Consider the following 25,810-nt stretch of genomic DNA (forward strand, 5'->3'; position numbering starts at 1 on the left):
GATATGCAACTTCTGTTGGATCACCATAACCAGACAATGTGTAAAATAGTGACTGTGTGTAGACTGCTGTGATATTCTACATAAATTACTTTGAGATATTTGATCTTGTCTGACTCCTTGCTTACCGTTCCTCCATGGTAGCCATAGCTATGCCTTCAGCCTCTCTCTTGATGCTCTCTATGAAGGGTGTCCACCTGCCTGTCGGGGTCTCAGCAACCTCCAGCGATGGGGTTGTTGACTCTGGCACATTTGGAAGATTCGGTTCAGGCTCATCTGGTTTCAATGGCTGTTTTTGCTGTGCCGGCTGTGCCAGAGCCATCTCTGTTGGTAATGTCATCTGTGTTGGCACCTCCAGATCCTTCATGTCTGCTTCTACTACTTCCTCCAGAACCAGGTCCACTGCTTTGGGTCTTTTAGAGACTTTGGGACAAGCAGTCATACACTATGTCACTGTCTGTGTCTGGACTGTTACAACTGATAAGACAGCCAGAGTCAACATGGTAATGTGAACAATCAATTGTGTTTGATGTGTAGCATTTGATTTGAGAGGAAAATCTTTGAAATCAACAATTCAAATATGACATGCTCTTATTTTATTTTTCAATTATAAGCAATATGCTTAAATGAATACTATATACAAAATGTTTTGTAAGAATTTAATATCATCATCTCTTAACACAAAATATTTCAGATGATATCTTTATTATTATTGTTTATTTAGTTATTTTAAACTTTTTTTAACCCCCTTTTCTCCCCAATTTTTTGTGGTATCCAAATGTTAGTAGTTACTATCTTGTCTCATTGCTACAACTCCCGTACGGGCTCGGGAGAGACGAAGGTCGAAAGCCATGCGTCCTCCGCCAGGCCCACCACAGGAGTCGCTGGTGCGCGATGAGACAAGGATATCACTACCGGCCAAACCCTCCCTAACCCGGACGACGCTAGGCCAATTGTGCATCGCCCCATGGACGTCCCGGTCGCAGCCGGCTGAGTCTCTGGTGGCACAGCTAGCACTGCAGTGCCCTAGACCACTGTGCCACCCGGGAGGCCATCTTTATTTTTATTTTTTTATATTTCACAACACGTTATTATAATGTCAGGGATACTTTTTAGGCATGATGCCATCATTTATCAACTTATTTGTAATAACTTGACTCCCTTGACTCTGTTTGTCAAATCCTCTTTTGTGGATTTCATTCCAAAAATTATCAAAATAAACATAATTACAACTTTAGGCCACATTCATAGTTCAAGGCGATAAGAATAGGTCACGAGGGAAAACATGTACAATATGATTAAGTGGTTTTTGTGTTAGCTTTTCAGGGCAGCAATAATCTTTACCTTCAAAAAAGTAGTTTAATATGGTATATTTAATGTACACAAACTATGAGTCACAATGTTGCCTCATAGCTCTTTGTGTCTGTATGTATTTTCTAATATACTTAATCTCTTAATGCATCCAAATGACTTCAAATATTACTACAATGAAGACAAGACCCATTTCTTGCTACATATCGACAAGAGTTGAACAACTGTTGTGGAATTATCAGAATTAGTTGAGTAACATAGATAAGATGTGTTATTTTCATGATATGCTTATGAGTTATTTCTCATAAGAATGTATTTTGTTGTACTATAGTGGTGGCCATTGGCAGTTATCTGTTCTATGTCAGGACTAAGTTGCATGGGCTACATAGAGGGGAGACCATGAAAGTGTCATCATGTGTAAACATATCTTTTACTCCCTACCTTTTTCTAGTGGGGAAAAAAGGGTTGCAGTGTCTGGAATCATTCTATGCTCCCTCTAATGTTGCTTTTATCTTAACCTATAGCCTCATTCTCCTCTCCGTGAGTTTGTCCAGGAGTTTGTATTTAGAGTGGGTTGTATCTAAATGACAATTTGATATATGCCTGTTGATTTGGAGGATTGGTTTATGGTTCTGGGGTTTGGGAAAGGAGACAAAGCTGAACGATGAATTATGTCTATGTTGTCTGACTATGTGTGTCTTTGCTATTAAAGGAACTCAGTTGCATTGTAAGGGGTCTCTCAGAGAATTCACTGGGAGACACTGAATTTATCTGAGAGTCACAGGATTGTGATAGAGTTCATATAATTAAAGATGGATTTTTATAACTAACTCTGACGTGTGTGTGTGTGTGTTTGCTCCCATGATTTGGTAAATAGAGGACATTTCAACGACACAACTGACATTAACTGACAAACAGTTCCTTTTAATACATTGACTAAACACAATTAAAATCAAACAAAAATATCTGCATTCCATAAAGAGTAAGGTAAATTAAACATATTTTTTAAGCGGTGTCTCACAGCTGCCAGGTTGCTCAGTGGAGCTGTATAAATGTCGACAATCATCTATGTCGGTAAGTCTGTTTTTCTGCCTCTATCTCTTTGCTCTCAGTGTCAGTCTCTCTCATGGTTCCTCAGTCTTCTTTCTCCTTTTGTTTAAGGGGATCTCAGCGCTCCTACCCCCCCTGAAACAGAAGGAGAAGATGGACTGAGTTAGGGTGTCTCTAAACCGGACCAACAGAAGGAGAGGGTTACAGTCTCTTCTGTGACTGCAACACTTTATGGAATATATAAGAAATAGTACAAAATAAAAGAGAAATAGTAGGTCCCAGGCCTACACTTACTGCATGGCATAACATCTCAATTAACCTGAATTTGTCAAAATTGCTGATGGGGTCTAACTGTGTCTAACTGACTCTGTAGTGAGTCCATTGTGTGATTTTAGATCTGCTTGTATTTTGAACTGAGAATGAGGCCTCGGTTTGAAGGTAAGAGGAAGAGAAAATGTGAAAAACAAACAAAAATAAATGTCACATACCATTCGGCAGAACTTCAACATCATCTCTGGATCTCGCGACAGGCTGTGGCAACTTGAGGCCGAGGCCCGTCACGAACCAGCCCACGACACTGTGGGACACATAGAGAAACACCTTACTAACGGGCCAAAGGGAACACAGAAACATACAGGCATACATTCTAACGGCTGTAGCATAGTGCTGTCTGTGGGTTAAATTTACTTTGAGTTCTGTGAGTCCTCATCTCCTTTGAGGGACTCCGGAGATGGTGAGAGAACTGAGAGAAAATGAGAAGACAGGTGTACAACATTAGCATACACGCATAGCTAGTAGATTTGTATTATTGGGTGCAGGTTTTTGGACACAGATTAAGAGTCCGGGACAGGGCCTGCAAACCATTACAGACTATAAATGAAGCACAGCCGAGAGCTGCCCAGGGACACAAGCCTACCAGACAAGCTAAACTACTTCTATGCTCGCTTCGAGGCAAATAACACTGAAACATGCATGAGAGCACTAACTGTACCGGAAGATTGTGTGATCAAGCTCTCCGCAGCCGATGTGAGTAAGACCTTTAGACAGGTCAACATTCACAAGGCCACAGGGCCAGATGGATTACCAGGATGTGTACTGCGAGCATGCGCTGACCAATTAGCAAGTGTCTTCACTGACATTTTCAACCTCTCCCTGTCCGAGTTTGTAATACCAACATTTTAAGCAGACCATCATAGTGCCTGTGCCCAAGAACACTAAGGTAACCTGCGTAAATGACTACCGACCCATAGCACTCAGGTCTGTAGCCATGATGTGCTTTGAAAGGCTGGTCATGGCTCACATCAACAGCATCATCCCAGAAACCCTAGACCCACTCCAACTTGCATACTGCCCCAATAGATCCACAGATGATGCAGTCTCTATTGCACTCCACATTTCCCTTTCCCACCTGGATAAAAGGAACCCCTATGTGAGAATGCTATTCATTGACTACAGCTCAGCGTTCAAGTGCCTTCAAAGCTCATCACTAAGCTAAGGACCATGGGACTAAACACCTCCCTCTGCAACTGGATCCTGGACTTCCTGACGGGCCGCCCCCAGGTGGTAAGGGTAGGTAAAAACACATCCGCCAAGCTGATCCTTAACACAGGGGCCCCTCAGGGGTGCGTGCTCAGCCCCCTCCTGTACTCCCTCTTCACTCATGACTGCACAGCCAGGTACGACTCCAACACCATCATTGCATTTGCCGATGACACAACAGTGGTAGGCCTGATCACCAACAACGACGAGACAGCCTATAGGGAGCAGGTCAAAGACCTGGCTGTGTGGTGCCAGGACAACAACCTCTTCCTCAATGTGATCAAGACAAAGGAGATGATTGTGGACTACAGGAAAAAGAGGACCGAGCACGCCCCCATTCTCATCGACGGGGCTGCAGTGGAGCAGGTTGAGAGCTTCAAGTTCCTTGGTGTCCACATCACCAACAAACTAACATGGTCTAAGCACACCATGATAGTCGTGAAGTGGGCACGACAAAATATTTGGCATGGGTCCTCAGATCCTCAAAAGGTTCTACAGCTGCACCATCGAGAGCATCCTGACTGGTTGCATTACTGCCTGGTATGGCAACTGTTTGGCCTCCGACCGCAAGACACTACAGAGGTTAATGCGAACGGCCCAGTACATCACTGGGGACAAGCTTTCTGCCATCCAGGACAAATATACCAGGCGGTGTCAGAGGAAGGCCTTAAAAAGTGTCAAAGACCCTAGCCACCCTAGTCATAGACTGTTCTTTCTGCTACCACACAGCAAGCAGTACCGGAGCATGAAATCTAGGTCCAAGAGGCTTCTTAACAGCTTTAACCCCCCCACACACACACCACTGCCACTCTCTGTTGTCATCGATGCATAGTCACTTTAATTAACTCTACCTACATGCTACCTCAACTAACCGGTGCCCCCGTATATTGACTCTGTACCGGCACACTGTATATATTGATATTTTTTACTGCTGCTCTTTAATTACTTGTTACTATTATCTCTTATTCATATTTTCTGAAACTGCACTGTCGGTGAGGGGCTCGTAAGTAAGCCTGTGTATTCGGCGCATGTGACTAATACAATTGGATTTGCTTTTGATTTGACTAACAAGTTATTTCAATTGAAATCCTCCATTGAGTAGGCTTCATACTCCAGGACTAGGCTTAATCTATGTTGAGGTAACTGACCTCAAACGTTTAAACTTACATTTTACATTTAAGTCATTTAGCAGACGCTCTTATCCAGAGCGACTTACAAATTGGTGCATTCACCTTATGACATCCAGTGGAACAGCCACTTTACAATAGTGCATCTAAATATTTTAAAGGGGGGGTGAGAAGGATTACTTTATCCTATCCTAGGTATTCCTAAACTCTGCTTCTACCTTTGTCAAGAGATGACCTCTTACCCTGGGCCTGTTGCGCCTTACTTAGGGCCTCTATGTAGCCTGCAGGGAGCATCACAGGCTGAGGAATAGCATTCTTAATCCAGTTAACCACACTGCAATGCAAGACAGATGGGAAGAAAACAGACAGAGAGGAATAAAGAGATGAGGGGTAGAAGCCAAGGGGTAGAGAGAGAGGGGGGGATTAGGATTATGATGCATTTTGTCAGCGTGATGGGGTGAAAGTAAAGTTACTGAAGTTGAATTTGGCTGTGTATATGTGTCTGTTCAGGTGGCAGAGGAGTGGGAGGGGGCTGTACAGTGGGGGGGAGGCGTGTCTCTGTGTGACTCACTTGCGGGGGAACTGTGGTATCTGATCCTCTTCCTCATATTCTGAAAACATCTCCACCACAGGTATATGTGGGAGAGGCTCTGCGTCTAGAAAGAAAATAGACCAATCAGTGACCACATCAATAGTGAGTCAAAGCAGTTATAACATTTGTGACATACCGGTACACACAAATGGGATTGCTGTGTGACAAATTTAAACACATACCCGGCACATCTTTCATGTTATAAACCTGAAAAAGAGAAGTCAGCATTTGATTTACAGCAACATAATGTGAATAACTCAGCATCACAAACTTTTGTTTTTTACATTGGGTATATTAAATATTTACCATATAGTTGTTTTGATCATTTTATGTTATTACATTACAATAGTTTAAAATGCTCATCTACTGTCCAATTATACATATATCCAAGATGGCGTAGCAGTAAGTCGTCCTGTCGTATCGTCTCTCTGTAAATCTCTGTAAATATCGTCTCTTTTTCGTTTTAGATATTTTTCTTCGCATATCTTTAAAAACATTTTGCTAAACCTAAGCTTCCAAATACTCTCCTGCAATCCGCCTCACCCAATGTAGCTACTTTTCCTAAAGTATTTATATTTACTTCGGAACCGGAACCCCTCAACTGAAGATAGCCAGCTAACCACCAGCTATGCTAGCGGTCATCAGATAACCAGATCAGATAATCTCATCAGCTAACCTTTAGCTCGGAAAGCTCTCGCCAGTTCGAACAACGCGACGCTAACCAGAGCATAACGGACCTATTTTTTTTTATCCCCGGATTCCCTCCGCAAACGGAACACTTTTTTCAGCTGGATCTTCACAACTAGCTATCGAGCTAAACCGCAACTCTGGTTGTTTACTCCTGGCTAGCGTTTCCACCCACGTAGCTTGAAGCTAGCCCGGCCAGAGCTCCTGTGTTCCTAGCATACTCCTGGGCTTCTATACCCGGATCCACGACCGGTCTATTGATGTCACTGCATGAAGAGGAATAAACAGACTCACCCCATCGCGACGTCCTCCAAAGGCTAACTCTCTAGCCCTCGCTATCTCCTTGCTTGCTAATTCGGCATGCTAACTGCTAGCTTGTTTAGCCCAGGTCCGCTAACTACTACCTTGTTTACCCCGGCCTGCTAATCTGTTAGCTTGTTAGCACAGGCCTGCTAACCGTCTGCATCGCAGTGGCCCATATGTACTTTCTATCTCTTCCCGATTTTTTAAATTTGTTTAAACCTTCCGGAAACCTGCCTCACCCAATGTGATACGGAATCGCTATTATTTTTTAATTTTTAGAACACACTCAAGAACCTCCAGAAGCGAACCAGCTAACTAGCTACAAGCTACTTAGTCCTTGTTAGTTTTTTTTAACCTGGACAACACTCGCCAGTCCAGCCCCCCTGCCCCATCCACCGCTGCCCCTGGACTCTGATCACTTGGCTACATAGCTGATGCACGCTGGACTGTCCATTAATCACGGTACTCCATTCTGCTTGTTTGATTTATCTGTCGGCCCCGTTGCCTAGTCAATGCCATTTTACCTGCTGTTGTTATGCTAGCTGATTAGCTGTTGTCTCACCCACTGTTTTAGCTAGCTTTCCCAATTCAACACCTGTGATTACTGTATGCCTCGCTGTATGTCTCTCTCAAATGTTAATATGCCTTGTATACTGTTGCTCAGGTTAGTTATCATTGTTTTAGTTCACAGTGGAGCCCCTAGTCCCACTCCTCATACCCCTGATACCTCCTTTGTCCCACCTCCCACATATGCGGTGATCTCACCCATTACAACCAGCATGTCCAGAGATAAAACCTCTCTCATCATCACCCAGTGCCTGGGCTTACCTCCGCCGTACCCGCACCCCACCATACCCCTGTCTGCGCATTATGCCCTGAATATATTCTACCATGCCCAGAAACCTGCTCCTCTTATTCTCTGTCCCCAACGCTCTAGGCGACCAGTTTTGATAGCCTTTAGCCGCACCCTCATACTACTCCTTCTCTGTTCCGCGGGTGATGTGGAGGTAAACCCAGGCCCTGCATGTCCCCAGGCACCCTCATTTGTTGACTTCTGTGATTGAAAAAGCCTTGGTTTCATGCATGTCAACATCAGAAGCCTCCTCCCTAAGTTTGTTTTACTCACTGCTTTAGCACACTCTGCTAACCCTGATGTCCTTGCCGTGTCTGAATCCTGGCTCAGGAAGGCCACCAAAAATTCAGAGATTTCCATACCCAACTATAACATCTTCCGTCAAGATAGAACTGCCAAAGGGGGAGGAGTTGCAGTCTACTGCAGAGATAGCCTGCAAAGTAATGTCATACTTTCCAGGTCCATACCGAAACAGTTCGAACTACTAATTCTGAAAATTACTCTCTCCAGAAATAAGTCTCTCACTGTTGCCGCCTGCTACCGACCCCCCTCAGCTCCCAGCTGTGGCCTGGACACCATTTGTGAATTGATTGCCCCCCATCTGGCCTCAGAGTTTGTTCTGTTAGGTGACCTAAACTGGGATATGCTTAACACCCCGGCAGTCCTACAATCTAAGCTAGATGCCCTCAATCTCACACAAATCATCAATGAACCCACCAGGTACAACCCTAACTCTGTAAGCAAGGGCACCCTCATAGACGTCATCCTGACCAACTGGCCCTCCAAATACACCTCCGCTGTCTTCAACCAGGATCTCAGCGACCACTGCCTCATTGCCTGTATCCGCTACGGTGCTGCAGTCAAACGACCACCCCTCATCACTGTCAAACGTTCCCTAAAACACTTCTGTGAGCAGGCCTTTCTAATCGACCTGGCCCGGGTATCCTGGAAGGACATTGACCTCATCCCGTCAGTTGAGGATGCCTGGTCATTCTTTAAGAGTAACTTCCTCACCATTTTAGATAAGCATGCTCCGTTCAAAAAATGCAGAACTAAGAACAGATACAGCCCTTGGTTCACTCCAGACCTGACTGCCCTCGACCAGCACAAAAACATCCTGTGGCGGACTGCAATAGCATCGAACAGTCCCCGCGATATGCAACTGTTCAGGGAAGTCAGGAACCAATACACGCAGTCAGTCAGGAAAGCTAAGGCCAGCTTCTTCAGGCAGAAGTTTGCATCCTGTAGCTCCAACTCCAAAAAGTTCTGGGACACTGTGAAGTCCATGGAGAACAAGAGCACCTCCTCCCAGCTGCCCACTGCACTGAGGCTAGGGAACACGGTCACCACCGACAAATCCATGATTATTGAAAACTTCAACAAGCATTTCTCAACGGCTGGCCATGACTTCCGCCTGGCCACTCCTACCTCGGCCAACAGCTCCGGCCCCCCCGCAGCTCCTCGCCCAAGCCTCTCCAGGTTCTCCTTTACCCAAATCCAGATAACAGATATTCTGAAAGAGCTGCAAAACCTGGACCCGTATAAATCAGCTGGGCTTGACAATCTGGACCCTCTATTTCTGTAACTATCCGCCGCCATTGTCGCAACCCCTATTACCAGCCTGTTCAACCTCACTTTCATATCGTCTGAGATCCCCAAGGATTGGAAAGCTGCTGCAGTCATCCCCCTCTTCAAAGGGGGAGACACCCTGGACCCAAACTGTTACAGACCTATATCCATTCTGCCCTGCCTATCTAAGGTCTTCGAAAGCCAAGTCAACAAACAGGTCACTGACCATCTCGAATCCCACCGTACCTTCTCCGCTATGCAATCTGGTTTCCGAGCCGGTCACGGGTGCACCTCAGCCACACTCAAGGTACTAAACGACATCATAACAGCCATCGATAAAAGACAGTACTGTGCAGCCGTCTTCATCGACCTTGCCAAGGCTTTCGACTCTGTCAATCACCAGATTCTTATCGGCAGACTCAGTAGCCTCGGTTTTTCGGATGACTGCCTTGCCTGGTTCACCAATTACTTTGCAGACAGAGTTCAGTGTGTCAAATCGGAGGGCATGCTGTCCGGTCCTCTGGCAGTCTCTATGGGGGTGCCACAGGGTTCAATTCTCGGGCCGACTCTTTTCTCTGTATATATCAATGATGTTGGTCTTGCTGTGGGCGATTCCCTGATCCACCTCTACGCAGACGACACCATTCTATATACTTTCGGCCCGTCATTGGACACTGTGCTATCTAACCTCCAAACGAGCTTCAATGCCATACAACACTCCTTCAGTGGCCACCAACTGCTCTTAAACGCTAGTAAAACCAAATGCATGCTTTTCAACCGATCGCTGCCTGCACCCACATGCCCGACGAGCATCACCACACTGGATGGTTCCGACCTTGAATATGTGGACAACTATAAGTACCTAGGTGTCTGGCTAGACTGCAAACTCTCCTTCCAGACCCATATCAAACATCTCCAATCGAAAATCAAATCAAGAGTCGGCTTTCTATTCCGCAACAAAGCCTCCTTCACTCACGCTGCCAAGCTTACCCTAGTAAAACTGACTATCCTACCGATCCTAGACTTCGGCGATGTCATCTACAAAATCGCTTCCAACACGCTACTCAGCAAACTGGATGCAGTTTATCACAGTGCCGTCTGTTTTGTCACTAAAGCACCTTATACTACCCACCACTGCGACTTGTATGCTCTAGTCGGCTGGCCCTCGCTACATATTCGTCGCCAGACCCACTGGCTCCAGGTCATCTACAAGGCCATGCTAGGTAAAGCTCCGCCTTATCTCAGTTCACTGGTCATGATGGCAACACCCATCCGTAGCACGCGCTCCAGCAGGTGTATTTCACTGATCATCCCTAAAGCCAACACCTCATTCGGCCGCCTTTCGTTCCAGTACTCTGCTGCCTGTGACTGGAACGAATTGCAAAAATCGCTGAAGTTGGAGACTTTTATCTCCCTCACCAACTTCAAACATCAGCTATCTGAGCAGCTAACCGATCGCTGCAGCTGTACATTTACATTTACATTTAAGTCATTTAGCAGACGCTCTTATACAGAGCGACTTACAAATTGGTGCATTCACCTTATGACATCCAGTGGAACAGCCACTTTACAATAGTGCATCTAAATCTTTTAAGGGGGGGGGGGGTGAGAAGGATTACTTTATCCTATCCCATAATCTATTGGTAAATAGCCCACCCATTTTCACCTACCTCATCCCCACAGTTTTTATTTATTTACTTTTCTGCTCTTTTGCACACCAATATCTCTACCTGTACATGATCATGTGATCATTTATCACTCCAGTGTTAATCTGCAATATTGTAATTATTCCCCTACCTCTTCATGCCTTTTGCACACATTGTATATAGACTCCCCTTTTTTTCTACTGTGTTATTGACTTGTTAATTGTTTACTCCATGTGTAACTCTGTGTTGTCTGTTCACACTGCTATGCTTTATCTTGGCCAGGTCGCAGTTGCAAATGAGAACTTGTTCTCAACTAGCCTACCTGGTTAAATAAAGGTGAAATAAATAAATAAATAAAATAAATACATTTATTTTTAAATGGGCTATTTGGTTATGAAAGGGTGCTGTTTTAAAGGAATTATGAATCTATTTATATAAATTGTTAAACAATTTACAATTTGAACCGTATCTATATCTGTCAAAGCAATGATTTTAAAGTTTTCAGAAAAGAAAATTCAAACCCAAATCATCAAATGTACACTGAGTATACAAAACATTGAGAACACCTGTTCTTTCCATGATATGACTAACCAACGAACTAACCTGGTCAATCCAGGTGAAAGCTATGATCCCTTATTGATGTCACTTGTTAAGCTTAAAGCCATTTCACTCAGTGTAGATGAAGGGGAGGCGACAGGTTAAAGAAGGATTTTAATCCTTGAGACAATTGACACATGGTATGTGTGCCATTCAGAGGGTGAAGGGGCAAGACAAAAGATTTAAGTGTCTTTGAACAGGGTATGGTAGTAGGTGCCAGGCGCACCGGTTTGTGTCAAGAACTGCAATGCTGCTGGGTTTTCACTCTCAACAGTTTCCCGTGTGTATAAAAAAAATGTCCACCGCCGAAAGGACATCCAGCCAACTTGACAACTGGGGGAAGCATTGGAGTCAACATGGGCCAGCATCCCTGTGAAATGCTTTCGACACCTTGTAGAGTCCATGCCCCGTAGAATTGAGGCTGTTCTGATGGCGAAAGGATGGGGTGCAACTAGGGCTGTGGCGGTCATGAAATTTTGTCAGCCGGCGATTGTCAAGCAAGTATCTGCCGGTCTCACAGTAATTGACCGTTAATTAGCATAAAGACGTTTGGCATCTCCTGGCTTCCACACATAGCCTACAAGCCATCAATGCAGACTTTTGGAACATCTACATTTTAAAAAGTGTAATAAATCCATTTAGTATAGCCTACACCAGTGGTTCTTAACCTTGTTGTAGGTACTGAACCCCACCAGTTTCATATGCGCATTCACAGAACCCTTCTTAAATTGGAAAAATAAAATATGATTTTTTTCAAATTCAAAACATAGGTATATATTTTACTGGTGCACAAAATGAACCGTGCATCAACATCACTGTGTTCAAAGAACAAAATCATCAAAACATGATTTTCACACAAAAACAAAAACATAAAAATGAATATTTACTGCAAGTCAGTGTGACTTCTGCTGTTGCCTTTCAGAGACCAGTTCAGAAATGCGCGGCTTCACCTTGGCAAGTGCCACTCTCATGTCATTTTCACAAATGAGTCTGTTCCTTTTCTTCGTTTTTATGTCCAGCATCCTCGAAAAGGATTGCTCGCAAAGATATGTTGTAACAAACGGTATGAAAATCTCCAGAGCTTTCTTAGCAATAACAGGGTACGTTACCATTTGTTGACACCAAAATGTTAAAAGCATTGTTGTTCTGAAGTGTTGCTATTGAACCTGGCTCTGCTGAATTTCAATGATTTCATCGAGGTATTCATCATTGACATCTGTTGTCTCAACACTAAACGTGAACGGCTGTCTCACCCATGCTGGATATGACTCTCGTAGGGAAGTATCCGTCGAGAGACTTTGCAAGCTCACCTAAGTGCGTGGCAATTGCTTGCTTCAGTTCCACGGGTACAGAAATGTCTCCGATTCCAGATACATGTTCGATCTTACTTACAGTCGTCCAGCAGGGGAAAGTTTGCGAAGTTATCGTTCTCTGTTCGTCGTTTCCATAACGGTAGCTTTTTTTTAAAAGCCTTCAGGTTTTCCTCCTCTTCGATGATGTTGACTCCACCGCCCTGCATCTTTTGATTGAGATGATTGAGAGCTGCGAAGATATCAGCCATGTACGCTAAAATGAGAAGGACCTCAGAATTTTTTAAGCAATCTGCATGAGAATGTTGGTTCTCTTGCAAAAAGGCAAAAACACGATTCAGCACCTGTCCCCGGGATAACCACCGAACGTTAGAATGGTACAGAAGTAGCTCGAATTCAGAGCCCATTTCTTTACATAGCTCACTGAAGATGCAGTGCCTCAGAGCACTAGTTGGCACATAGTTCACGCATTCCACTACAATTTGTAATACTTCTACCAGTTTTGGAGGCAAGGTTTTTGTTGCCAACGCATGCCTGTGCAGAATACAATGCGTAACAATGATGTGTGGTGCATCGGCTATCACTAGCGCACCAAAACCAGACTTTCTTCCCAGCATGACTGGAGCTCCGTCCGAACAAACTGCAGAAACCATATCCCACGAAAGATTGTTGTCTTTGAAGAATTCATCCACAAGTTTCTTCACATCGGCTGCCTTAGTTGTTATTGTAAGAGGCTTACAAAATAAAAAAAATCTTCCTTTATCACGTCGTCTTTCACATAGCGCACGAATACAGCAAGCTGGCTTACATTGGAAACGTCTGTGGTCTCGTCGAGTTGAAGGCTGAATTTTGCCGGGCTTGAAATCAGATCTGCAACTACTTGAGCCAAGATGTCTTTGCTAATGTCCTCTATTCTGTCGCTGATGGTGTCATTTGAAAGAGGAATTTGGGATAACTTAAGTTCAGCCCCTTTTCCCAGCATGATATTCTCCATCTTCAACACAGCTGGTTTTATGAGTGTTTCACCAATGGTGTGTGGTTTGCCCTGCTTTGCGATCAGGTAAGCAACTTCGGACGATGCCGTGAGGATCGGTTTGTTGATGGGTACAAAGCCGAGAACAGGCAGAGTAGCCTTTTCATCGAATTCAGCGAGCATTGTGTTCTTGTATTTTCCATCTCCATGTAGCTTAAGGAAGTGTTCTCTTAGTTTTGCCGGTGCTAGACTAGAATTGCTCAACTTTTTGGCATCGCAAATCATGCAGTTAGGACGCTGACTCCCAACTTGGCATCGCAAATCATGCCCAGTTCTGACTCCCACGTTCCGTTATACATGTGAATCCATATTGTACATATTCGTCCGACCACTTTCTTTTTTTGCTCGACATAGTAAGTATGAAGGGATTAAAATAAATAAAGATATCACAAGACGTACCATCACGACAGTCACAAGTCGACTACTGAGCGCACCAAATTCCCTGCAGCAGAGATAGGCCAAGCGATGTAGCGTGATCACCTGCAGCCAATGATGGCCAAGAGAGGCATGTCATCACAAATCATATGAGTCGGATGTGTGTCTTGACCTCCGCCGAACCCCTGAGACTGACTCACCGAACCCCTGGGGTTCAATCGAACCCAGGTTAAAAACCACTGGCCTACACCATCACAATAAATCCATTATTTATTTTAGACAGGTCTAAAGAAACATGATATGAAGAAAATGTAGTCTATTTCAGAAGAACAGAATAGCATACTCTGAGTTGTCCTTATGTTAGGCCCTGATATGGCTGTGCCATATGGCTGTAGGCTACACTAGTTCATTATTATTATTATTTAGCAGACAAGATTTGTTTAGAATTCCGTGACATTCTTTTTTATTATTTTATAGTATGAAGAATACAATTGAACATATACAGTGGGGCAAAAAAGTATTTAGTCAGCCACCAATTGTGCAAGTTCTCCCACTTAAAAAATGAGAGAGGCCTGTAATTTTCATCATAGGTACATTTCAACTATGACAGACAAAATGAGAAAAAAAATCCAGGAAAATCACATACAAAAGTGTATCTCAATACTTTGTTATATACCCTTTGTTGGCAATGACAGAGGTCGAACGTTTTCTGTAAGTCTTCACAAGGTTTTCACACACTGTTGCTGGTATTTTGGCCCATTCCTCCATGCAGATCTCCTCTAGAGCAGTGCTATTTTGGGGCTGTTGCTGGGCAACGGACTTTCAACTCCCTCCAAAGATTTTCTATGGGGTTGAGATCTGGAGACTAGCTAGGCCACTCCAGGACCTTGAAATGCTTCTTACGAAGCATTCTCCTTCGTTGCCCGGGCGGTGTGTTTGGGATCATTGTCATGCTGAAAGACCCAGCCACGTTTCATCTTCAATGCCCTTGCTTATGGAAGGAGGTTTTCACTCAAAATCTCACGATACATGGCCCCATTCATTCTTTCCTTTACACGGATCAGTCATCCTGATTGATCCCTTTGCAGAAAAACAGCCCCAAAGCATGATGTTTCCACCCCCATGCTTCACAGTAGGTATGGTGTTCTTTGGATGCAACTCAGCATTCTTTGTCCTCCAAACACGACGAGTTGAGTTTTTACCAAAAAGTTCTATTTTGGTTTCATCTAACCATATGACATTCCCCCAATCTTCTTCTGGATCATCCAAATGCTCTCTAGCAAACTTCAGACGGGCCTGGACATGTACTGGCTTAAGCAGGGGGACACGTCTGGCACTGCAGGATTTAAGTCCCTGGCCGCGTAGTGTGTTACTGATGGTAGGTTTTGTTACTTTGGTCCCAGCTCTCTGCAGGTCATTCACCAGGTCCCCTCGTGTGGTTCTGGGATTTTTGCTCACCATTCTTGTGATCATTTTGACCCCACGGGGTGAGATCTTGCGTGGAGCCCCAGATCGAGGGAGATTATCAGTGGTCTTGTATGTCTTCCATTTCCTAATAATTGCTCCCACAGTTGATTTCTTCAAACCAAGCTGCTTACCTATTGCAGATTCTGTCTTCCCAGCCTGGTGCAGGTCTACAATTTTGTTTCTGGTGGCAGCTCTTTGGTCTTGGCCATAGTGAAGTTTGGAGTGTGACTGTTTGAGGTTGTGGACAGGAGTCTTTTATACTGATAACAAGTTCAAACAGGTGCCATTAATACAGGTAACGAGTGGAGGACAGAGGAGCCTCTTAAATAAGGTCTGTGAGAGCCATAAATCTTGCTTTTTTGTAGGTGACCAAATACTTATTTTCCACCATAATTTGCAAATAAATTCATTAAAAATCCTACAATGTGATTTTCTGGATTTGAGTGTACCCCTGATGAAAATTACAAGCCTCTCTCGTCTTTTTAAGTGGGAGAACTTGCACAATTGGTGGCTGACTAAATACTTTTTTGCCCCACTGTAAAATAGAAAGGATATTTTCTCCAAACGATTTCAAAAGGAAGTGTGCACATGCGACTATTCTGTGTTGAGCGGTTATGTCACGTTGTCTAATGATTGGAGACAGGTGCAGGAATACGTAATAGGGTTTTTTATTCACTCCACCCAAACAAAATACTGAGGTGTAAACCTCTAAATAATACACAGGACGAGGCCCGTAAAACAAGTGCACAATAGCACGTAGCATGGAAGCCGATACAACAGAACAGGTACTCTCAGGACCAACGGACATGGTAACAATAACCGACAAGGACAATGAGGAACAGAGTGCACATATATACCATACTAATCACGGGGAATGGGAACCAGGTGTGCATAATAAGACAATAAGACAGTCCGTGGTAGTGAATCCAGTTCAGTGACGGCTAGAAAGCCGGTGACGTAGATCTCCGGAGCTGGTGAACGGAATGAGCAGCAGTACCGTGGGATCCGTGACAGGTTACCAAAGAAACTGGTCCTATATGCTCAATTTAGAGTGATTTATGCAACTTTAGTTGTGATACAAACGTTGGTCTATATGTTTAGATTTCTACTACATTCTAAGGCTGCATGATGGTACTCTAATGATGATTTGAAAACAATTGCAAGATGCACACACTTCATCAGTCTCTCATTCACAATTTGACAAGCACTTGATAAATAATCTCACCAGACCTCGCATTTCCCAGTGGCATTCCCCTTGTGTGGCCATAATGCCCCCTAAAGAAATCCATGACTTTTGCGGCCAAAGTGGCCATTGTGCCCTTTAGCTGAATATAATAGGCTAATCTTAATTCCCTCTTCCCAGCTGCGGTGCCCTGAAGCACTTCTCACTTACATGGCTCTCTCAGATGTAGTCAATGCCCGTCATGTGATCGGGTCCTACTCACAGACATTTCAGCTAAGAAGAAGGCTACAAGTGAATAAAGACAGACACATCGGGGACGCACTGTCAGAACTGTCCACATTTACCTACTTTTAGTCAGCCAACAAGATGAGTAGGCCTAACGATCAACAAAAGCACAAGCCTATGTCAATCTACTATCCCTCATACAAAAGTTGACCTATTCTATTGGTCAACTTGTCCTTCTGTGCAAGAAATAAATATTCCAAACATACTCCCAAACAGCTTAAAATGTTGATAAACTATTAGGCTATTTTTTCACATTATAAGTGCAGAAATGCACACATTGTAGTGGGATTTTTGCTCAAATGTTCCAAAATGCAATCAAACACTGTTCTCGAAAGTGACGGCAAATGTGATTACGCATGTAATGCTTTATTATAAAGGTGCATTTTTATGGTGAAAATGATCTTCCCCAAACGTAAAACTCACACACAGCCTATGTATGCCAATTGGGCTCTACAGTACACTGGTTATAAAGCGGATTAATGTGCTTAATTTTAATAAGTTATTTGGATACAAACCTTACCAAAAAATATAGAACCATGGGCTAGGCTACATGAGGTGTGCGACTATGATTTGAAAAAGTCACAAAAGAAGGTATGCACTGTTTCTTGCCTTATGCTGGGCATAATTCACAAGTGATAGGCTAATATTGTCACCCATCAGACTATTCTTAATTTACTGTTGTCTTTACATATACTAAATAAAATATGTGTGAAATGAGTTTTGATTTAGAAAGGACCATTATCTTGCACCTGAGTCATGGGAGAAGAAGAAAAATGTAATCTATGCACTTAAATAGCGAATGGAGGAAGCTTTTCCTGTGGTTCATTTTCATGCAAGACAGGAGGTAGGCTGTACTCCTGTTGCAAAGAGAAGCAATGTGCTTAAAACCTGTTGAGTGTAGGGGGCAGTATTTTGATGTTTGGATGAAAAACGTACCCAAATTCAACTGCCTATTTCTCAGGCCCAGAAGCAAGAATTTGCATATACCTGTCAGATTAGGATAGAAAACACTCTAAAGTTTCCAAAACGGTCAACATATTGTCTGTGAGTATAACAGAACTGATATTGCAGGCGAAAACCTGAGGAAAATCCAAATGGTTAGTGCCTCTTATTTTGAAAGCTCCCTGTTCCACTGCATGCCTTCCCTCCATTTAAAGGGATATCAACCAGATTTATTTTCCTATGGCTTCCACATGATCTGAACAGTCTTTAGACATAGTTTCAGACTTTTATTGAGAAAAATGAGCGAGAAAGATCACATCGCATCAGTAGATGGCTGGGTCCCAGCAGCGTTTTGCATGCGCCAACAGAGTGGAGCAGACATTTTGTCTCTCAATCCTATTGAAAATGCTAAGGTCCGGTTGAAATATTATCGATTATATATTGTAAAAACAACCTGAGGATTGATTATAAAAAACGTTTGACATGTTTCTACAAACTTTGTGGATATTATTTGGAATTTTCGTCTGCCCCGTCGTGACCGCTTGAGCGTGTGGATTTCTGAACGCGCCAACCAAATGGAGGTATTTTGGATATAAAATAATCTTTATGGAACAAAAGGAACATTTATTGTGTAACTGGGAGTATCATGAGTGCAAACATCTGAAGATCATCAAAGGTAAGCGATTCATTTTATTGCTTTTCTGACTTTCGTGACCAATCTACTTTGCTGCTAGCTGTTTGTAATGTTTTGTCTGCTGGGAGAGATGTCCTTACATAAACACTTGGTATGCTTTCGCCGAAAAGCTTTTTTGAAATCTGATATGCCAGGTGGATTATCAACAAGCTAAACTGTGTTTTGCTATATTGCACTTTTGATTTCATGAAAATTAAATATTTTTAGTAATTTCATTTGAATTGGGCGCTCTGCAATTCAGCGGATGTTGACGAAAATGATCCCGCTAACGGGATGGGTGCATCAAAAAGTTAATATTAGGAAAGTTGAGAAATAAATATACTAGGTCTAGCCGAAAGCACCAGCACCAAGTCCTCCTCTTTTTAATAGAGGCCATCAAAACTATGTTTTCTCACGCGATTGCATAGCCTATAGAAATGTTGCACAATTTGAGCTCATGGGCTCTCATGAAGTGTTTGATGAGATTTTCAATTACATTTGCATTGATGTCAGAGAGATTAGTGGCGGTTTCTAATGTTTGGTATACTCTGTGTATTGCACATCTCTAAGATAAAGAGTACGTTTCATCAATAATTTATATAATTTGTCCTTGATTTCTATCCTTTCATTAAAATAAGTGGTTGATGAAATGTGAAGCTTTAGAGCAAATACTATTCTGGATTTATTGAAGGTGTTTGTAAGACTACTCAGACCACTAAGGGGGTGGGTGGGTGTCTGGCCCAGATACAGCCCATTACCTAGCTGTACTTACACATGGCTCTGCGATATACTCCTCATGCGTTTTAAGCAGATGGAGGAACATAAAGGGGAAAAGATGAATTACCGGTATTAGAAAATGAAACTCCAGCACAATGGAATTCTTGTTAGACAACTGGACTTTCTTTAACTGGACTTTTTTTTGTCTAATCAGCACCACCCTGCTGATTTCCAAAAGCTGAACTAGAATACAATTCAAACTACAGTAGGCGGACCTGGGGAGAGACTGGTAAACCATAACCACTCAATGCTTTTAAAAGGGTTCAATGCTTTTACAACTAACAGTTGGCATACTATAAAATAATCATTAAACGTTACTTGATGAGATGAAATCTATAGTGTCTTAACATCCTTGATATTATCACAGACTATTTGTTTATAAACCTCTCTCATTTGTAGATCTCTGAAAGTCCTGTGAACAATTTTCTTTGATTAAGCTAGTTATTGAAAAGTTTGTTCTAACATTATATAGACCATCTCCGGTTATTCATCAAGCAGGGAGCAGAATTATTTTACAAAAGGATTTTAAGTGAGAATATTCAGTTATCATGGGGAGGTAAGGGTTTAATGTAGCATTAATGTAGTAATCATGTTTTAATGCAACTGGAGCACTTTTAAAGTTATTATACTGTTTAAAAGCCTTGAGGCAACCTGAAAAACATGATTTTTATAATCGCTTTTTAAGAACAAAGTCTTTTAACTCATTGAGCACCACGTGCTCTCCTGAAAACAAAGCTACCATGACATGATGGTGTCACCTCACCTCTGTTTCATCCTCCTCCTCTCGATTATCCTCTCTGTACTTTTCATCTGGCTGGGGTACCACTTTACTCAGTCCATCTGCAATCCACTTAATCACCCCATTCCTGTTGGAAAGAGGACTCTTCAGTCAATTTTTAGAACTATCAAACGTCTTTCTTTTTGTTTTATATATTTCCACATTTCAACATACCTTGTATATTACTTCAAGAAAAAAATTATACAGAATAAACCAATTCAACACTTTGATAAAGTCCTCCCTTCATACCTTTCATCATCCTGCAGTGACTGATGGATTGAAGCAGAAAGTGGAGGGAGAGAATGAAAGTCACACATTAACCCTTTATACAGCAACAAAAAACATTCCACTGATGAAATCACAGGCTGGTTGATACAGGTAGTGTTGTCTGCCACTCACCTTGGATACAGAGTTGGATCTGCTGAGGTTAGGTGTGCCTGCTGGTTGAGGAAGAGCACTTGTGAATCCATTGGAGAGCCAGGACATCACTCCACTCTGAATACTGAGAGAGAGAGAAATTACATCAATAAAATCATCACTTTCATCATCATCATTGGTTGAATACTGTATGCAAGCAGACCAACCAGCTCACAGGTCCAATTTAACACACATACCTGTTCTCAGAAATATCATCTTCCTTCTGTTTGGCTGGTTGTGCCTTGACTGTTGAGAAGCATTTACATAAAACAGAAGTGAAGAAGAGGATCAAAAAATTGCATAAGCAATTATAAAACACACTTATTCACAGTTCTTTCATGGTGTTACAAAGCTACGATACAACGTTTGTAGAACAGGAGCATTACCTTTTTTCACGTCATCTTTAGACACGTTTCTCTTTGGGGGAGAAAGATTAAGAGAGACAATCAGTTAATGTGAAAAGGACAAAAGTCATAAAGAAAAAAACATATCTTTGGTAATGTCATGAGAGTTTTTCACATATACATGTGAGTTGATCTGTGAGCAGGCATAATTAGTGTGGTCTTACTGGTGCGGGATTGGCCGTCTCCTCTCCCAGAGAACCAGGGGCGTCAGGGGGCTGAGGAACCACCTTCACCATCCAGTGAAACATCCTGAGACAGGATCAGGAAAACAGCTCAGTAACACCTGCCGAGGTGACCATTCCATAATATGAATAAACCAGATTTGTTACTATGGTACCTTGAGGTCAGACAAAGTCAGAATGTCAGATAAGCTATAATGGAACATAAAACTATTGAGGGTTAATCTAGTCAATCCAGAGACCATAATGATTATAATAGTCACGATCACATACAGTTGAAGTCGGAAGTTTACATACACCTTAGCCAAATACATTTAAACTCAGTTCTTCACAATTCCTGACATTTAATCCAAGTAAAAAGTCCCTGTCTTAGGTCAGTTAGGATCACCACTTTATTTTTAGAATGTGAAATGTCAGAATAATAGTAGAGAGAAAGATTTATTTCAGCTTTTATTTCTTTCATCACATTCCCAGTGGGTCAGAAGTTTACATACACTCAATTAGTATTTGGTAGGATTGCCTTTAAATTGTTTAACTTGGGTCAAATGTTTTGGGTAGCATTCCACAAGCTTCCCACAATAAGTTGGGTGAATTTTGTCCCATTCCTCCTGACAGAGCTGGTGTAACTGAATCAGGTTTGTAGGCCTCCTTTCTCACACACACTTTTTCAGTTCCTCCAGCATCTTCACAATGTCCTTTGCTGTTGTTCTGGGATTGACTTGCACTTTTCGCACCAAAGTACATTCATCTCTAGGAGACAGAACGCGTCTCCTTCCTGAGCGGTTTGACGGCTGCGTGGTTCCATGGTGTTTCTACTTGCCTACTATTGTTTGCACAGATGAATGTGGTACCTTCAGGCGTTTGGAAATTGCTCCCAAGGATGAACCAGACTTGTGGAAGTCCACAATTTATTTTTCTGAGGTCTTGGCTGATTTCTTTTGATTTTCCCATGATGTCAAGCAAATAGGTACTGAGTTTGAAGGTAAGCCTTGAAATACATCCACATGTACACCTCCAATTGACTCAAACAATGTGTGGAGAGGGGAGGGGGGCAATGCAAATGGCCTGGGCAGCCATTTGACTAGATGTTCAGGAGTCTTATGGCTTGGGAGTAAGAAGCTGTTTAGAACCCTCTTGGACCTAGACTTTGCACTCCGGTACCACTTGCTGTGTGGTAGCAGAGAGAACAGTCTATGACTAGGGTGGCTGGAGTGTTTGACAATTTTTAGGGCCTTCCTCTGACACCGCCTGGTATAGAGGTCCTGGATGGCAGGAAGCGTGGCCCCAGTGATGTACTCGGCCGTTCGCAATACCCTCTGTAGTGCCTTGCGTTCGGAGACCGAGCAATTGCCATACCAGGCAGTAATGCAACCAGTCAGTATGCTCTCAATGGTGCAGCTGTAGAACCTTTTGAGGATCTCAGGACCCATGCTAAATCTTTTCAGTCTCCTGAGGGGGAATAGGTTTTGTCGTGCCCTTTTCACGACTGTCATGGTGTGCTTGGACCATGTTAGTATGTTGGTGATGTGGACACCAAGGAACTTGAAGCTCTCAACCTGCTCCACTGCAGCCCCGTCGATGTGTATAGTGTATATTACTAAAAACTCGCCTGTTGCCGACCCCTGATTTACAATGTCATGTCAGATCTTGTGGGGAGCTTTGACTTTGGCTCTTGCTGGTAGCAATTATGTTGTCAATAAACACTCTCCAAATGCTGCTTCAAGATAATAGTTGCCAGTGCTTGAGCCTGTGATCAATACAGCACAGCTACTTTAATATTTTTACGGAAATCAAGATCAATGAAGCGTCAGCCACCTTGTTAGGCAAAACCTGACTTTGACTGTTAAAGAGATGTTTAAATAGAATAGCATGTTGCAGGGCATAACATTCAACACCACACCACTAATAAGCTGCTTTAGAGGACAAGCAAGTTAACACAGAACAGAAGATGGGAACAAGAGCAAGAAAACATATTTAAATCAAAAGTGAGAGAACATGCAGAAAACATCATTATCCTGGTGTGTTTCTTCTGCCTTTTGTTTTTCTCTAAAACAACCATATATTATAATGAATATAATTCAATTCAACAACAATTTATTCTGTAACATGTCATCCCATGTACAGGTCAAATGAATTAATGTTGCACCTACAAAACCTACACTCTGCCACACTGGTATACCTGTAGAGAACCTGTGCATGCTGGCCATTTAATCCCAGGCTAATTTCTAACTAAATTTCTCAATCTTGAAAGATTATCCATTGCCACCTGATTTTTGGCCTAATCTGAGGATCATAGCTCAATCATAGCTTTGATTTCTTTGAATTGAAGCAGGCACCAGTAAATTATTATACTATGAAGTCACAAAAACACGCTCCACTGGTGCAGCCTAAACATGCTATGCAAAAGCAGAGGATTTTATCCTGCTGACAATAGTGCTAGCAGTGGTCTGTACAAACTTCTCTGTAACCAACAACCTCGCAAACATAATCAAAATGAACTATTCCAAACTTGTCTGTACAGCACTTGTCTGTACAGCACTTGTCTGTACAGCACTTGTCTGTACAGCACTTTGAGATATCAGCTGATGTACGAAGGGCTATATAAATAAATTTTATTTGATTTGATTTGACTTGCATTATCTCAACTACTAAGTATTATACATTTGCACAACACCACTATAACTACTCTTAAATAATAACATATACCTGTAAAATATTTACACATAAGCATCACAATTTCAGTTTACAAGATCAGCACACCACAACACTGACATCTCAGCAGAAAATGTGAAAATAAACCCATTAGTAAATCCATTCAGAAATATTAGGTGAAGAGTTAGTATGAATATATCTTACCTGTATGTTCAGCGGTGGTGCAGCTGCATACCTGAGGGAGCCCAGGATGGACAGCAGTGTTCTGTCTGGATTAGGATGGAGCGAGGCGCTGCTAAAGGGATTATGGACCTGAAGGACGGCACTACTTTGCTGAGATTAGCAATAAAAACCTCAGGCCATACATGAACCCCAAAGCCTCAGGCCCAAACTGACAAGATTCTCTGTAGAAATTTAAGCTGTTTAAATAAATGTAGTTGTTTGAGCATGAATAAAATCAGGGCTCACTGAGGAATGAAGGGTCACTGTGAGTGGAGTCTTTTGGCGGGTACTTATGACAAAATACTGTATGTAAATCATAGATAGCAAGATATAGTACAAATTACACACTATACAATAAAAACAAAATCACAATCAAACATATTCTATACTTTCTCACCCTCTCTTAAAATACCGGTGCTCCAACCTTTTAGCCCGTAATTTCTCTCTTTGTATGTTTTTGTGTGCCCCCGTCATGGAGCGGCTCACTTCCTGAAAGATTATCTTGGCAGTTAGCTAAAACTGTTGCTATTACAGTATGTAAAGTAGAATTGTCTATAACTGTCTTTCAGATTGTTGCTAGTATATCTGTTTATTCTCATTATTGTTAAATGTGCATAGCAACAGACAGCAGCACTTGTTGACATAACTGTTGTTGTGGTGTGTGGTCACCGAAAGGCCAAAAAAAGGTGTCCTTGCAGTACCCAGTGGTAGGCAGTCCTTAAGCTAATTACTGAATCTGAGAATCAGCGATCCCTGTACTTATCCCTGTATTACACGCCAGGGGATCATTACTTGTGATGCATGTCTGTCAGGGACAGTCAGGGATGGGACCACTGCCAGGAATGGGACTTGCACTCAACACGACATTACACTAGGTTTGCCTTAGGCAAATGAAAGGCCATTGGTCCCTGAGTTTAATACTGTGTTTCCAGGAAGATTACCATGGAATGAGTCTGTCACGACGTGGCCCTTTAAGGGTGTATATCGTGGCTCCCCCCCTCTCCCCACCACAAGTTTGATGACTTTACGACAGGTCATAAATACCCAATGCTGGAACTAGAGTTTTATACATGGGGTGGCCAAGGCTACTTCAGGGGGTCCATAGAGCATGACAGAAAAGGAGTGTGTAACCCTAACCTGGCATCTAAGGAGCATGAATGAATCCTATGATTGCTGATTAGAAGTAGAAGTGATAATTAACTTAACCCAGAGTTCTTCAATGTGGCAGATAGTGTGGTCCAAAAGGGTTACTTCACTAGAATTCTTTAACATACTATGAAGTCAGTGTCTGTACCTCGGAACTGCAGCTCAATTTCTTTCTCTCACACACACACACAGGAGATATTGGGTCACTCTGTTTTCATTAATATATAATCTGGGTCTATAAGTGTTGAACATCCAAATTATTTTCAGAAAATAAAGCTCAAGCACCAAGGAGATAAGATAGCATGTGTGTTACATAAATTGCATAGTTTATTTACAAAAAATGTAATTTACAAAAAATAAACACTGCAATTTGACATACAAGGTATCAAGCAGAAATGGACTTGAAAAATAAAAAATATTTTGGTACCCATCAATATTACAAAGACTATGATATTTATTCTCATATATATTATGTTAACTAATCGCAAATAAACGTTAGTACACAGTGCAGGTTTTAATCATGACCAGAGGGGCAGCCTAAGTGCCAAATTATCCTAGGTAGATTTAAAACAACATAATTCTGCAGATCTGGTGAGAACTGGCTAAATGTTTCAATCTCATCCATGTTGAGGGAGCATGCCCTCCTTGACTTAACCTGTCATCAACCATTGTTGTCCTAAGGTGGGTTTTAATCCG

At 42.4% G+C, this 25,810-nt stretch overlaps 1 protein-coding gene across 2 annotated transcripts; it reads right to left on the reverse strand.

Annotated features, from left to right (window-relative positions):
- Positions 1-709: 709 nt before the first annotated feature.
- LOC118396180 (uncharacterized) lies at positions 710-24,006 on the reverse strand. Of its 2 annotated transcripts, none has more exons than XM_052466075.1 (13): positions 23,951-24,006; positions 21,080-21,164; positions 20,898-20,928; positions 20,709-20,757; positions 20,494-20,596; positions 20,344-20,363; positions 20,080-20,182; positions 5,799-5,823; positions 5,596-5,680; positions 5,267-5,358; positions 3,046-3,100; positions 2,847-2,935; positions 710-2,493 (listed from the first exon to the last, which is right to left on the reverse strand). In XM_052466075.1, exons 2-13 carry the CDS (start codon positions 21,161-21,163, stop codon positions 2,465-2,467), a joined length of 765 nt encoding a protein of 254 aa, XP_052322035.1. In that variant the 5' UTR covers position 21,164; positions 23,951-24,006; the 3' UTR covers positions 710-2,464. The 2 variants fall into 2 exon arrangements, with proteins under 2 accessions (XP_052322035.1, XP_035646182.1); XM_035790289.2 differs by having other exon boundaries at positions 21,080-21,198; positions 23,951-24,005.
- Between the last annotated feature and the right edge of the window lie 1,804 nt (positions 24,007-25,810).

Source organism: Oncorhynchus keta, chromosome 17, assembly GCF_023373465.1.
Source record: "Oncorhynchus keta strain PuntledgeMale-10-30-2019 chromosome 17, Oket_V2, whole genome shotgun sequence".
Classification (NCBI taxonomy): Eukaryota; Metazoa; Chordata; class Actinopteri; order Salmoniformes; family Salmonidae; genus Oncorhynchus; species Oncorhynchus keta.

Bases quoted from the DNA above. Each gene is read 5' to 3' on its own strand.
- LOC118396180 (XM_052466075.1), bottom strand. From the start codon at position 21,163: ATGTTTCACTGGATGGTGAAGGTGGTTCCTCAGCCCCCTGACGCCCCT. The intron at 5,681-5,798 runs GTATGTGTTTAA...TTTTCTTTCTAG, and splicing joins TAACATGAAAGATGTGCCGG to ACGCAGAGCCTCTCCCACAT. The intron at 2,494-2,846 runs GTATGTGACATT...CTTCTGTTTCAG, and splicing joins TGTTGAAGTTCTGCCGAATG to GGGGGGTAGGAGCGCTGAGA.